Source organism: Physeter macrocephalus, chromosome 13 (genome assembly GCF_002837175.3).
Source record: "Physeter macrocephalus isolate SW-GA chromosome 13, ASM283717v5, whole genome shotgun sequence".
NCBI lineage: Eukaryota > Metazoa > Chordata > Mammalia > Artiodactyla > Physeteridae > Physeter > Physeter macrocephalus.
The window spans coordinates 78266040-78281421 of NC_041226.1; the positions used below are offsets into that span (position 1 = coordinate 78266040).

Genomic DNA, 15382 nt, shown 5'->3' on the forward strand with positions numbered 1-15382 from the left:
TACTCAGGTGTCAACTCTTGGAACCGAAGCCGCTTCCCCGCCCCTAGCTTTCCTCCTTGTCCCCTTCCTACACTCTCAAAATCAGGCCAAGTTCATCTCTGTTATTCTGCTTCCATACTGCGTCACAGCTGTGTCTTCTCTTGTCTCTGCCCATGGATACACTGTCTCTGCTCTTGAGCCTCCACGGATGAGTTCTTGATCCTTCTCTCCTCAGCTGCTAGTATTGTGTATTTGGTAGGTGATTCCTTTGCGTTTATTGAATGAAAGGAATAAATCAATGCATTAATCAACCACTTCGTAATTAAAAGATATTGACAAAAAGAAATAATAAATTGCTCTAAATTTGAAATCCTTACTACAAATATTAATTACAAAGCATACAACAGAACCTGCCAAATTTCTATATGAAATACACAAAACACTTGTGACCTTCTCCGGGAAAGGGTGCAGCTCAAGTGAGAACTAAGTAAAACAGTGTGAATATGTTCTGGTACAGCAAGAACTTTTCTTCCTTCCGGAAACATCATGTGCTATTATGGACCAAAGCCTTATAAACACATGGGGACACAATGTCCAGGTGATTTCCATTATCCTGGAGACCAAATATGGCTGAAGTGACTTTTAACCACTGGGGTTTGACCACGCACCCAGCCATAAAGCTATGTGCTTTTCCTCCTCACAGGTATTTGAGCAAGACCCTTCGAGAAGAAGTATCAACAGCAGAGCATTCTCTGAACAGGGAGAAATTCGCTGTTTGGAAACAAGCCCTGAATGTAATTGGCTTCAGTAACTTGGTGAGTCATATGCCATAAATATTCCACCGAGAAAATCAACCCTCTCCTAATTAATAAAAGTCATTCATTCAAAACACTTCTGTGCTCCTGGAGTTTGCAGGCTAGGGAGGGCTAGACATAAACAGGAGTACGCTCAGGGCACAGGTGCCCTGGAGACAGGCAGAGGATGGGCTGCCGTCTTCAAGGAGGTGGTGGCGACCTTTGCCCATTGGAACCGTGTGAACAAAACACATCAAAGAACTTTGCTTTGACTCAGGAGAAGACTGGCAGATCGAGGGAACTGTTTACTGCCAAGAATCACTTTGACAAGTAATCTAATCACCTTATTAAACTATCTTCTTCAACAACATGATTTAGTTTTTTCATTCTTAAAGAATTACCAAATACCTTCCAGCATTACAGAGCTGAAAAGTACTATTTAAAGGGTTTAAACCCACTGCTGTGCGGTGGAAATGTCTATGATTCTGGAAATGCCCTAGGTCTGCACCGTACAATATGGCAGCCACTGGCCACGTGGGACCGGGGAAATGGAGTTTTAATTTTTCTTAGTTCTGATTACTTTAAAGTGAAACAGTCTTGTGTGGTTCGTGGTTCCTGAATTGAATGGCGCAGGTCTAGAGAATAAGAGATAGGAAATGACCTAAGCCTGAGACCTCTCAAATTCCCACCAATCTCTTTCCTTTACACATCCTCTCTGTGTCCCCTCATTCAATGTGGCATCAATTTGAATTACAGCCAATTCCTCGGTTAGCGATCAATGTAAGATCGCGTTAGGGGTAACTTTGGTATGCCCGGAGTTCAGGAGCCCAGTTTTAGTCACAGATTTAAATATGTTTTTTTTTTTTTTCCTTAAATCAGTAAGTTGATTGATTTGGGTCTTTGTCTTTTCCCTTGTCCACATGGCTCATGGGACAGGGAGTGGGTGGAAGGGGTGCGAAGGTGGCGAAAAGGAAAGGGTAAGGAGGTGGGGACTCACCCTAAATGAATTAGCTCGGGGCCTTCACCCCAGCCTCACCCATTCAGAGACTGGATGGAATTCCAGGAACGGGCAACCGTATGGTACTTTGTTCTTTGTTGCTCCGCTCGTCCAATCTCTGTATTACTGTCTTTCCCTAACTCCTACCCGCTTGTACTTTTCTGTCTTTGTACTTGCTACTCTTGTACTCTTTTCTTATTGTTTTTCCCTTCCTAAGTGTCTGAAATCTCTGCTTCCTTATGGGAAACTGGGATATAGACGTGGGTAAGGAACCATTCCACCAAAATATCAGTTGCTTGGAAACCGGGCTTTAAAAATCCATGATTGATCCTCAGAGGCAGGTCAAGCAAAATGTACCTTCCACCTAAGGCAACGAGTAGGGAATTTAAGTTTTTTGGTGAAAGAAATATGTGCAGTTAAGCAAACGATGTGAAGGTAATCACTTCATCCTGATCCTTTGGGGTGGCTGGGACGATGACAACTTAGTCCACACAGGAGGAAAAGATCATGTCCCATAAGATTGGGAGGAAGGTATTTCTGGGCTGGCAAGACCCTTGAATCAAAGCTTATGACTGTGGTCCTGGGAAATCTGACCATAAAGATGCCTCCACCCTGTCTTCCATCACGGACACAGAAAAGCAGCCCCTGGCCCTGCTCACAGAGCAGCTTATCTCTACCTACCTCTGTCGTGGTATCACCACACTGTAATCCGTGTTCAGGCTACTTTTCGTAGCTCTGCCTACTTCACTGAACTGGGTGATCCTTGAGGACACAGCGAAGCCTTGCTGTCTGTATCCAGAAGTACCTCTCTCCTAGGGCACTGGGACATTTAATGAGGAGTTACTGGATTTATTTTTTTTAAAAAAAGGTGGAGAGGGAGGTGTCAAGTAGCTTAAGATGCTCGGAAAATGTTAGTCAGACAAAAGCACAAGTGAATACAACTAGAGACACTAGTTTGTGATTTGGAGGTTACCAAAAACATTTCTAAGTAATGCCACAAACTAGAGTATTATACCTGAAAATTACAGATTATCCTTTTCAATGCTCTCATTTTAAGGTAATAAAACTGTACCTTGTCCTGAAAACTAAAGTTCTGGAGGAAATTCATAGAAGTCCCAATGACCATATTGTGGCAACTGTGTATTTATAAAGCAAATGAGAATTGTTCATAGAAAAACTTCCACAGACAGGAGCTTTTTCTTCCCAAATTACAAATGGGGAAACTGGGAATTTAAAAGGTTATGTCACTTGCCCTAAATGAGGCTTAACCATTTACTATTGACAGCCTAACACTAAATATTTGTGATTCTGGAGAAGGACCTTTTAACTTACAGCTTTTCCTTGACTTTTTATTCTTACCCCCAAATGACTGTCCAAAACCAAATGTGAGGTCTAATTTCTTTCTTTATGCAGCGTTCCAGGTTCTCGGATATTCTTTCAGCAAACACTCTCATCCTTCCTGCTAACATTCATTTTTTTTCTGAGTTTTCCTTAAAACACCTTTAAAAACTAGCATTTTGTTTATTTCGTCATGGATGTTTTCATCACAGCTCCATTAATTTTCCAGCAGAAATGAAAAATTCTGTAAGCATAATAGCAGTTTATTTCGGAACAGAGAGAACTAAGAGATGCACTCTGATGCCCTCTGAGGAAGCAGCCACGTGACCCTGCAGTCGGCTTAGCCTCCGGGAACAGTTCTGCCAGCCCTGGGGGGACACGTGTGAAGTCCGACCCTATAAGTGATGTCCAGCCAGTCAGACCATGGTTACACAACCATTCATGCTTCATCCTGATGCTTATCCAGAAACCATTCATTTATACCAGAACATCACCTCCTCAGTCTCCCGTGTAAGGAACAGAAAAGTTGGCTGCGAGAAGGAACACTGAGCTTCCCGATTTTGATCTTGAGCTAGAGATTGGTGATTCTCTAACGGGACATTCTGGGTCTGAAAAATCACAGCCCCCCCATAGCACGCACATCATTTTTTAAACCTACTTGGAGGTTTCTCAAAGGATTGGTCTTTGAATCTTTCTTCAGAGCAGCACCGCTCATCTCCTCTATTTCTCAACCGTGTAGGAGGTGGAGAACGTGTGTGTGATTCTAGCGGCCACGTTACACCTTGGAGACATTCGGTTCACTGCTCTGACCGAGGCCGACTCCGCCTTTGTGTCTGACCTCCAGCTTCTGGAACAAGGTCAGTGGGACAGATCTAACAGTAACCTCATTGAGGTGCAGCTTTGCAGACTGGCCAGTGGATGGCGACACAGTACAGAAAAGTCAGGGGAAATCAACCCTTCTTTGCTGGAGTGGGATTCAGTGAGGGTGGCGGAGGGGAAAAGAAGAACTGTGTCTTCTTTCTTCTTTCTGGTTATGTGAATGAATGAGATGTACGTTTATGTCACAGTAACAGTGGTGATGCTTCGGCACATAATTGGGTTTATTTATATCGTTCTAAGGATTCTCCGCCCCTCCCCCTCTGCCATCTCGTATATTTGGGGAGCATGTTATTAGCTGAACATTTAAACAGAACACAGTTACTTCCCTTTAAAGGTCTTGCCACAAACCTCTCTCTCCCTTGAAATTGCCTTGTCAGTCACTCCCAGATTTTTTCAAAACGCCTTAAAAACCACAGGTTGTCGTGACCAGCATTATCTTCGCCTCATATCAAAGTAATTTAACCAGGAATTGGGAAAGAGCATTCTGGGGCATTTGTGAGGGCAGGAGGGAAAGAATCCTGCAGTGATTTAATGCAGGAGCCCTGAGAACTCATTAACATTTCGATTCCTCTAAGCTCTTTCTCTAGCTGAATTTGCCGCTTGCAGTGGTAGTTTCGTTTCTTTAATACACACATTTTCTAATGGGTCTATACAAACTCCTCAATTATAAAATACCATGTTCTCGCTGTCAAAAATATGTATTAACTTTATGCTTTCGTTTAGTGGCTGGAATGTTGCAAGTATCGACGGATGAATTGGCATCTGCTTTAACAACTGATATCCAATATTTTAAGGGTAAGTTTCTCTGTACATTTCCTTTCACCTCTGTGAAAATCTTTACACTGTTGAGAGGCCATTCTGATGAGCTGGTCACCTTTTTTAGCTAGTGACTCTTTTTAGACCAATAAAGTCATCAATCCAAGAGGATTTATTCAATTAGAACATTGGATGCGTTTGTGTATGTGGTGCCAGGCTGCCCTCTTCTGTGAAGAGCATCCTTTTTCCTCTTCCTCATCAGTCAGAATAAGAGCTGCCGTTTATTGGGCACTTATGAACTGAAGGGAATTGTGGCAGGTGCTATAAATGTTGGAATTTTTAGTTCTTACAAATTGCTAAGGGGTGGGCTTAACTATTTCCATTTTAATGAATGAGAAAACTAAGATTCAAAGAGGCTAGATAACTTTGGACATGAAATCACCAGTAAATGGCATGCTTGGAATTAGACTCTAATGCCATCTGACTCCTGAGATGAATCTCTGTGCTGTAGGATCTCCACTCAGTGGCAAGAGAGTGCCTTTCCTAAATGCTCTTCACTTATCCACTATAAAGCATTGCCTTACCAAGCTGCCTCTTTATTGTAATTTTGAGGACTCACCGTCCATCTGATTTTTTTTTTTTTTTCTCAAAATCACTGCTATTCTTAACCTTCTGTTCCCAGCGGCCCTACTTGCAGATACTTTGGTATGTGGCTGGTAAATTCTGCCTCATCCCTAAGAGTTCCCTTTCCATGTTCCCAAACTTTATGCATCTCCCCATTATCCACTGAGTTGCCCCAAAGTCATTCCTGATACTTCGTCCTCCTCCTTCTGCACTGAGTAGATCAGCCACAAGCCAGTTCTACCCCATAAATACTTCTTCTCACTCTCGTCCCTTCATTTCATCACCACTCCCTTAAACCATCTTTCTTTACTTAGATGATGGCAAGAGAATCTGATTAGTCTTTCTCCTGGCCTTATCCTGCTTTACCTTCCTTCCGCACTGCTTCGGGAATAAGCTTTCTGAAATGCAAATATGATTTTCATCCATGGAGAACAGCCTTTAAAGGATACTCCAACTCCTTTAGAGTAAATATCATCCTTTTTGGAGGTCCTGAGAGGCCCTTTATTATTGGGGCCATACCTCACTTTTACGCTTCATCCTCAGCCATTTTCCCACCAGTGACCTTGCATCAAGAAATACTCTTTCTTGAAGTTCTCCAAAGGCATTATTCTTCCTCACGGCTTTTTTTTTTTTTAATTGAAGTAGCGTTGGTTTACACTGTTGTGGTAATTTCTGCTGTACAGCAAAGTGATTCAGTTATACGTATATATATATTCTTTTTCATATTCTTTTCCATGATGGTTTATCCCACGACATTGAATAGAGTTCCCTGTGCTCTACAGTAGGACCTTGTTGTTTATCCATCCTATATGTAATAATTTGCATCTGCTAACCCCAAACTCCCAACCCATCCCTCCCCCATCCCCCTCATGACTTTTTAAAGAAACATGGAACTCCCCATTAATATCTGTAATTTAATATATCCAGGCCTCCCTCCTTACTCCCCAGCCATGTGGGTGAGAACCCCACCATCACGTTGGCTCTAGAGACCTCCATCCTATAACATCGCAAGTGACACCTGCTTTCACCGCCACTTCGTGTGGTTCCATCTCAGCGGCATTGAACTCATGGCCGCTTGACTCTTCACGACCTGCTGGTGCTTTTTTGTTTGTTTGTTTGATCTCAGCTTGCCTCAGAGGCGGTTCTCCTTTACCTGTGCCTCTGTTGATTGACAGCTCACTAAGCCCTCATTTCCCATGGTCAGCATCCTATTACCGGACTCCCTGTGGGTTGAGTTGCAGTGGTACCCAGGTTGGCCGAAGCCATAGAATGTGAAGTAGATTCTCACTCCCTCTCAACTCTCCAGCATAAGTGCTGGCCTAGCCTCAATCCCAAATCATCTTTACTTATTTTTTTCTTGGTTTCTTCTCTAGTCTATTCGCCACTCAAAAGGTTATCACTCAAGATTTCAATCACCAGCTCTTTGAGAATAACATCGAAATTTCTACCATAAGGCCCAATCTTGCTCCCAACCTCCTGACCCCCACTTTGGTTAGCAGGATCACTTCTTTGAAAATATTGAAAATATAACTAATTTTCCAGATGCCTTGAGGAGGACTCCGTATCCAATGCAGTGAGCCATTATCAGAAAGCTTGTTAAGAGGGCCCTGCAAAGAGTCGGTTCCCTCACTGAAAGGAGATGATGCAGCCTGCCTGGAGGTCAAAAGCTGTGGTCAGCATTTGCAGCAAATAAGATTGAAGTGTGCATGGCACTCACTTTAGAGAAATGTGTTTTCGTAATCACCGGCAGAGACTTTGTTTATTAGAGTCATAATATGTTTTGAACATCTTCTGACGTACGTGGATGTGGAGGGATAAATAGGAGGACACAGCTTGGTGGCTTCTGAGCAAGGGAAAGTCTTGTGCTTATGCCTCCTCCCCTTCCTGCTCTCCCAGGAGAGATGATCACGCGGCGACACACCGTAGAGATGGCTGAATTTTACCGGGACCTCCTGGCCAAGTCGCTGTACAGTCGTCTGTTCAGCTTTTTGGTGAATACGGTGAATTGCTACCTTCACAGTCAAGAGGAGCCCAGCAGGTAGGTGTGATGGACGCTGGTGATTACGGGGATTCCCGCAATAGCGACTTAACTAGGCTCGCTCTTAAAGATGCTTCATAATCCCGTGTCCCCCATAGGTTAGACTATCGTTAAAACATTTCATTTTAGCGCGATGATTTTACTTCAAGGATTTGATTGACTAATTTTAAGGGATTTAAGCCCCCTCTGCCCATACGCACACCCCTGGATAAATTAATCAAATCATCTCTCGTGCATAGAGACGCAAATGCATTCTCTCTGGACTGAAGGCATCTATGGCCTTTTAATCACCAAGAAGTATAAAAAATGTATAAATCTGGGAAGAAGACAGTTCAAGAATATGTAAAGCACTTCAGTCCGTTGAGAAGCCCATGTCTCTCTAGAAACAATTTGATGATGTGTTCCAGCTCGGTAATTCCTCCTGATTTCTTCACTTGTTTTGTGGATTATTTGATGAAGCATCTCTATGGTAACCATTTTGACTCTTGGCCTTAGTCATCTTTAAGGAGTAGTGTTTCAGGGCTGTTTGATCATCTAAAAACGATAGATCTTCTTGGCATCTTGTCAGTGGAAAACTTTGTTAATATTCTTGTCTCCAATAATGACCTTGGGCAGGGCAGGCCATTGGGAGCAAAACTGCATCCAGAAGTCTTTACACGTACGCTGGTCTTTGAATGAAACCTCTTGAGGATTTCTTTGTTGTCCATACGGACTTCACCAAATTCCTGAAAACGGCTCCTTTTAGAGGTTACTTGGAAAACATTAGGACTAATATGTATTAATGGGAAAGTTCTTAAATAAATACAGATATCTCAGAAGATTTCAAGGACAAAGGCGTCCTAAATTCTCACTAAAATATGCACATAAAAAATCCACTGTGCATTGATCAGCATGTTCAATATATAGTCTGTGACTTGAGGGTCGCTATAGCGTTACCTATGTTTTAGCAGATATACATTGATATTGGATGTGGTGAGGAGTCTGGATTTTATTATTTCTTACTCTCAATTTGTGATTTCCCTTTAAATATGAAGATTTTTCACAGAACAGTACTAGTAGGCTAAGACTACCAAATTAATCTTGTATAAAATCTTTGGCAGCTCTGCTGAAGTTGACATTGAAAAAATTAACAAATAAATCCAGCTGCACGTAAAAACTTTCAGAAAATTTCCATTTGCCATTTAAATCTTACAGAGCCTTAAATTATATAAATGAAAAAACTTATACAGAGTCAAGATTTTTGACTGCACACAGAGGAAATGAAAACATAAACCTTGGAAAACACATTACTTCCCTTTCAGTGGGAATATTGTGTCAATGTGCAAATTTATGATATGAGTCTTGTCCTTATGATTCTTTACTAAGCAAATGAATAAGGACAAGGAGTATTGGAAAATTAGAGGTGAATTAATGTATCATAAGTTTAACTTCTAAAAGACAGTTTTCTCATTTGAGTCATAACTTTTCTTCTCTATTTCTCCCATGGGTCACCCAAACCTGAATTTAAATCCAAAAATAATGCAAAGAAAGGTTATGTTTGCAGTATTTCTCATTCACGGAAATTCACGGAAAGCTTAAAGATTTGCAGATTTCCAGACCCATTTCCTAAGTCACAGAGAAGTCTCAAAATTTGGATAAACTTAGAATAGGCTTTTATTGTTTATGAATCCCCAATTTCTTTTGGAAATTTTATAATTGTGTTAGAAAAGGTTATATTAAAAAATATATATATTCCTATGATTAACATGGGCAGGCACCCTTGATGTTGATGGGAAATATTTTTCACACTACGTAATTTTTGTAAAATTTGCAAGAGAGAATAAATATAAATAAGATATACTCTAACAAGTTATAAAAAGAAGACAAGTGAAATTTAAGCAGATGACATGTTTGTTCTTAGAATGCTGGGTTCATTTTCTGGATTATAGCAAAATAGGTACAATATAAATAATGTTACACATTTTAAAAAATTCTAGTTCTTCTACCTGGATTCCAAATAGGTTTATCATCCTTGTGATTGTGAAAAGAGATAGAGATTCTTACTAAGGTGTAGCAAATAATAATAACTTAAAAATGTTCAAATGATAAATAATTTTTGCATCTCCTAAAATTGGACCTGTTTCAGAATTGCTGCACTTACATTCCCAGGATTGAATTATCAGTGTTAAATTTGAAATTATTATTTTTCCTGAATCGAGATGTTCAGTAGATTTTTGGTGTAAACTTGCCTATTGCAGAGGCACCTGTAAGTTAAGAGAGTCTTGGACAGGCAGAGGGGTTGTGGAAACTTCGGGAGACGTCTCCAAATGCCTTCAGACACAGAAACCTACAGTTTATTTTAACTCATTTTCATCATGAGTTCTGACTGCAATGGTTTATATATACGGGGACACCTGAGAAATACAACCTATGGAACCATCCCCTTTTTATCATAGAAGCACCCTAACAATAAGTAGACTGAAATAGATGAAGTTTAGGAGGTAACTCGCTAGAGGGGTATTGGAGATATACTTTATTTATTCATTCATTCATTTATTCACTGATGGCTGCATGATCTGAAATCCACATTTTTGGAGAGCACAATTTGGCTTGCAAATATAATGCAGTAAATAAACTGAGTTTCAAGCATACATATGGAGATTTTTTTTGTTTGTCACTGAGCCTTCGGGGTCTTACATATGCTTATACTATATTACATTCTTTTGATATTTTAGTTGAGCTAAACATAAACATGTTAGTAATTTATGATTAATTACATTCCGCTTCAATGAATTATGGAAACTTTGGGAGAGTTCTCCAACTGTCTTCAGATACCAAACCCTACGATTAATTTCAACTCATTTTTATCCTGAGTTCTCCTGTGTCCAAGCCCGTTCCTTTGGATGGCACCTGATTGCAAGAACTTTGGTTGGGTTCCAGGACTATCTGAGAATAAAAGAGGTCACACAAGGCTGTCGGCACAGTGCCTGACACAACCAGAGTGGTTTTGCTACGGTAAAATCTTCGTGGTCGTGACTGGAAAGAAGGCTCCCCAGTTTATGGCCATTTATTGTGGAGAAATGAGGACTGAGAAAAAATGCAGAAGGAGGCCGTGGTAGAAACCCTAGATACAGTCCAGCCTCTTCGTTTTCTGTTGCTTCGGTAATCTCGGTTGTTTGGAGAATAGCAGATAAAGGAAATAATTTGTTCTTTAAGAATACGAATGCCGCTACTCATGTACACTGCTGGGTAGTTTTGTTTTAAAATTCGCATATCGATGCAGTGATTTAATTCCTGAAATCATCAGTCAGATATTTTTGGCATCTTATCCTGTTTCTAAATTCACATGGTTTAATTATAAGAAAATGATTTTGTAAGTCAGTATGGAATGTCCTAGGCATCCAGAAAGATTTCCATCAGCTTATTGCCACGTGGCGCGGGTGTTCCACAGCAGTCTGGCTGAGTCATCGTAAAGGATGGAGATGTTAATAGTGGTGCCTGATGTCTCACAACTGACAACTCACTCTCTGAAATGAGACAAAAGTGCATGTGCAGTAGGATGTGAATTTAAGGTCCCATCGGGGCGTCAGGCGAGCACGGTCCTCTCCAGCATCTGACAGCATCAGATGCATCAAAATGCATGTAGCGAATCGGCACTAAGATCGGAACAATCAATTTCCTATTCATATTCAGAAAAATGGCACTTCTTCATAGGTGAGACTTGCTATTCGCTCTTAATTAGAGGCAACAAATGTTTCATACAGGGAAAAAGTAAGGATAGCCTTGAAGAATCTGAGGCTGGTTTAATCTGTTGGGTAGTCTGTATCTGGTCTAAATACTGCCTTCCTGAATGGCAGAGAAGGCTGATCTCTACCTTGATGCTCTGAAATGAATGTAAGGTGAATTAGCCGGGTTAAGGGGATTTATGGCTTAAGTTTTCATTTGGGAATTCTCCTTAGTTTTGTTCTACTGAGAATTCAGTCTGTATACTATTAGTTATGAATAGTTAGTGGTGTGTATGCACGTTTGTTGAATTTCCAAGGATTTTAAACAGAAGAGAGTGTTTTGCTGTATATTATATTGAAATGATATACAAGTTTCTTATGATTTCCATTTGTTTCTTATTGATGCAATCAGGTAGCACTTAATGTACTTACGGAATGTTATAATGTATTTGGACCTTTTTTTAGGTCAAAGTCCAATTTGAGAATCTGATGTATGGCATAAACTCACACACAGTTTTCCATATAATTTGGGGGACTTACAGACTCTCCCCTCAAAGAAATAAATGTTCCTGGACTGTATTAACTTCTCAATTTGTTGATTAAACAAGTTAATAAATTCTGAAATAATACCGCCAATGTGGTTCATGGTCCCCTGGTAGTTCTTGAGGTTTTTTAAGTCAAATTATTTTTTTTTGTAACTATTTTGTTGTTGACCTTTTCTTAAATAGAAAATTGTCTTTTTAATTTTAGATAAAATCTTTGATTTTTAAAAACCTACACTGAGATACCACCTGATAGATGAGTAACGTAATAATTTTTACTACACTAATATGACAATAAGAATGTTAATCTTTTTAAGATTATTTTCAGCGGATTAGATTTGCAGCTCTAACCGAGAATTTGTCAAGGATCTCATCCATTAGAGACAGGAGGTCAGTATCTTAGCGTATGAAGCTCTAGGGGCCTGAAGATGGAGCATCGTCCTCTGCACTGCAGGCAAACCGTCAAAAATATTTCCTGGATTATGGTTTATACCTACACCGTTTGCATAGATCACCTATAATACTTTACCTAGCATCTTAGGACAGTTTTTGAATTCCATCTATAGGTGGTTTTTGCTTTTTGTGCAGGGGGATTTGTCATGATTTCTGTACCATCTCGTATTTCCCAGGATGAAAAAGCCTGAAATGCAAATCAAGGATATGTGTGTGTGTGTGTGTGTGTGTGTGTGTGTGTGTGTGTGTGTGTGTGTGATTATTTTCTTCTTAAATTATTTAACCAAAAGGCTTTTTAAAAAAAGTCAGATGCCATCTATGACTTTTTAAAGGGACTAGGTTGTAGCCACAAATAGTTCTAAATGGTTCTTACAAAAGTATAATTTGTTTTCTCTTTTGCAAGGAAATGAGGTCCGTCAGGTTAACTCTTTGAGTTGCAAATTTGAGGATTAATCTCCTCCAATGGTGGCAGTCATTGGGCGCATCCCAGGTGATGAAAATCGCCCATTATTGGGACTTGAAATTCTCAAAACGACCTAAGCGCTTAAGCCCCCCAACCCGAATCCCACCCTGCTTCCTTATAGATGGTCACCTTCGCCTTAGTTGAGGGCTCACCGTCATTCTCTCCAACAGGAAGGGTTAAGGTGAGCAGTGTTTCCCTCCTTCCTGAGTCAGACAGTGAGGAAAGATTTTATTGAAAAGAAGCCACGCGATTTGTCAGATGTCTGCATGCCCCTACCCCCGACCCCGCCCTGCCAAATCTGTAATGGAACTTGTGTACTTGTCACCTAACTCCAGATTTAGGTATTTTTTACTCCCTGCGACTGTCCGCATCACTGACTAGCTGGTCTGTATGAATTCTCGTTAATTCAGGGCGGGGCTCAGTGGGGCTCTGTGACCACTGCAAAGCAGAGGGATATCAAAATTAAATACTTTTGCCGAACCACACACCGCTCTCCCAGTCCACTCAAGGAATCGCAGTGAGGGAGAGTTTGTAATGCTCCTCAGGATTTTAGGGGCTGCAGTAGGATAAGAAACTATCTAAATGGTAAACCGGGTGATAAGAAAGTGAAGTGTGGAGAAAATGTCTAGAAATTAAATGTTTTTTTCACTGTTATTTTGATAAGAAAATTGGAAATTAATTTCCCAAAGAAAACATCTGAGCATACGATATATTTAACATCACTTGAGAATCCTAAGTAAAATCTCATCCTCTGTCTCTCATTCGATATATATTTTATAAACTGTTATTAAAAGTTCGAAAAAGGTCATGGGGATTATCTGTCCTCATTTCAGACACAAAAGTACCAAGTGAAACCTGAGGAGTAAATAAATCTGTGTAAATAAATCTGATTAAAACCCAAATATTTACTTATTAGTTTCAACTTTCCCCCTTAGCACTTTACTAAAATGATTATAAAGATTTAAGTTCTTTGATGGATATTACAAGACAAAAAGAAAGATAATCTAAAAATTTATACCAACAGTCCATACGTAATTAAGAGTTGGTAAAATGATATTTTGTACATTGCCTTATTGATTATAATGTAAAGTACTTAATTCTTAATAAATGAATTTATATCATTAATTCCCAAATGCCTTATAGAAATACTAAAACAGCTGCTGTGCATTTGTGAGCAAATGAAAATAGACATTCAATTTTTTTCCATTTATTGTGTGATATCTTTCTTCATTAACTGTATTTGGGGGGGGTGAAAGATTTAATAATCAAGAAGAGTACAAAGGGTTATAGGCAAGTCTTACCTATTATCTAACACGATTAACATTTGTCACTTTTGCTTCCGATTTCTTTTAATGCAAAAGAAATAGAAAATTGCAGCTAAAAGCTGAAGTTACTTTTGTTTATCTACATAAGTCGATTCCTCTCCTTCCTGCCCAGAGACAACAATATCATCAATTCTGTGTAAATTTTTCCACAGTTTTAAAAATTAATCTAGATGTTGGTGTTTCATAACGAGTATATTACCACTGTGAGTCATTAAAGAATTAAATAAATGCTATCGTGGAGTACATTGTACGCTGTACTTCCCTTTTTAACTCCACATAGTTTTTGAGATTTAACTATATTAATACGTAATGAGCTAATGAATTCTTTGTAACTGCTGCACTAATTCCTCTGAAGAGAAACCACAATATCCTCATCTGTTTCCTCTTAGATGGACACTTATGTCTGTTTTCATTTCAATTACAGTGTCACATCCTGAGATATATGCTTAGAATTATCCCTGGGGTATATATTTAGTAGCAGAATTGTGGGGAGAATATTAATTTGCATTTCCCTGATTACAAGTGAGGTTGTACATGGCAATGCAGATTCTACACTGCCCGGTGGTGATGTGCTCATATGTGTACGGTGATATTTGTTCAGTTATATACAATGACCTGACTTTAGGGACTTACCATAGACATTCTTTTCCTATTCCAAGGTCATCTTACATTTTTTCCTAAACCTTTAGATTTTCAATACATCGGGAATTTATTTTTGTTTATATGAGAAATTGATATAATGTTATATTTTAGATGGATATTCAACTATCCCTATCCCATTTATTAGAAATTCTTTTTCACCTCCTCCTGACGTTTAATCTATTTGACTAAAACTGTATCAATAATATATTGTTTTAATAAATTCTCATAATAAGTTTTTATTTTTCTTATTTGTTTTGGTTATCTCTGGATCTTTATTTTTGCATGTGAATTTTATAGTCATTTTGACTTAGTCCATAAAAGAAATTCATTTGAGATTTTGATGAGAACTACATTTATAGATTAATTTGGGGAGAATTGGCCTTTTTAGACTGTTGATTCTTTGCTTCCATAAATATGATCTATGTTTCTTTCTGCATCCATTCTTTTATTTCTTAAATATGTTTGTGTTTTTTTCTATCAATTTCTTGCACACTTCTATTTGATTATTTTCTAAGTACTTTGTACTTTCTCTTGCTATGATGAGTGCTATTTTTCTATTACATTTTAATTTGTTTATTGGGATACTCAATCTTGAGTTTCATATGTTGATCTTATATCAGGAAACCCTGCTGACTTTTCTTATTAGTTCTAATAATTTTCCTGTGGAATATCATAATGTAAATGATCATAATTATCTTTTTTGTCTTCCTTGTCATTTATGTCTTCTATTTCTTCTTATTTTATTGCGTTGGCTAGCAGTGCCAGTACAATGTTGAAAATTTGCGGTGATAGTAGATATTCTTGTCTTGTTTCCCAATTAATGTAATACCTCTAAATATTTGTCAGTA

At 39.0% G+C, this 15382-nt stretch overlaps 1 protein-coding gene across 1 annotated transcript in view; it reads left to right on the forward strand.

Annotated features, from left to right (window-relative positions):
* Positions 1-15382, forward strand: part of MYO16 (myosin XVI) — a 432588-nt gene that overhangs the window by 227824 nt on the left and 189382 nt on the right. Inside the window, exons 17-20 of the mRNA XM_024123222.3 lie at positions 683-794; positions 3848-3965; positions 4711-4782; positions 7264-7405. Of these exons, the coding sequence (XP_023978990.2) occupies positions 683-794; positions 3848-3965; positions 4711-4782; positions 7264-7405 (444 nt within the window). The remainder of the gene's footprint in view (positions 1-682; positions 795-3847; positions 3966-4710; positions 4783-7263; positions 7406-15382) is intronic.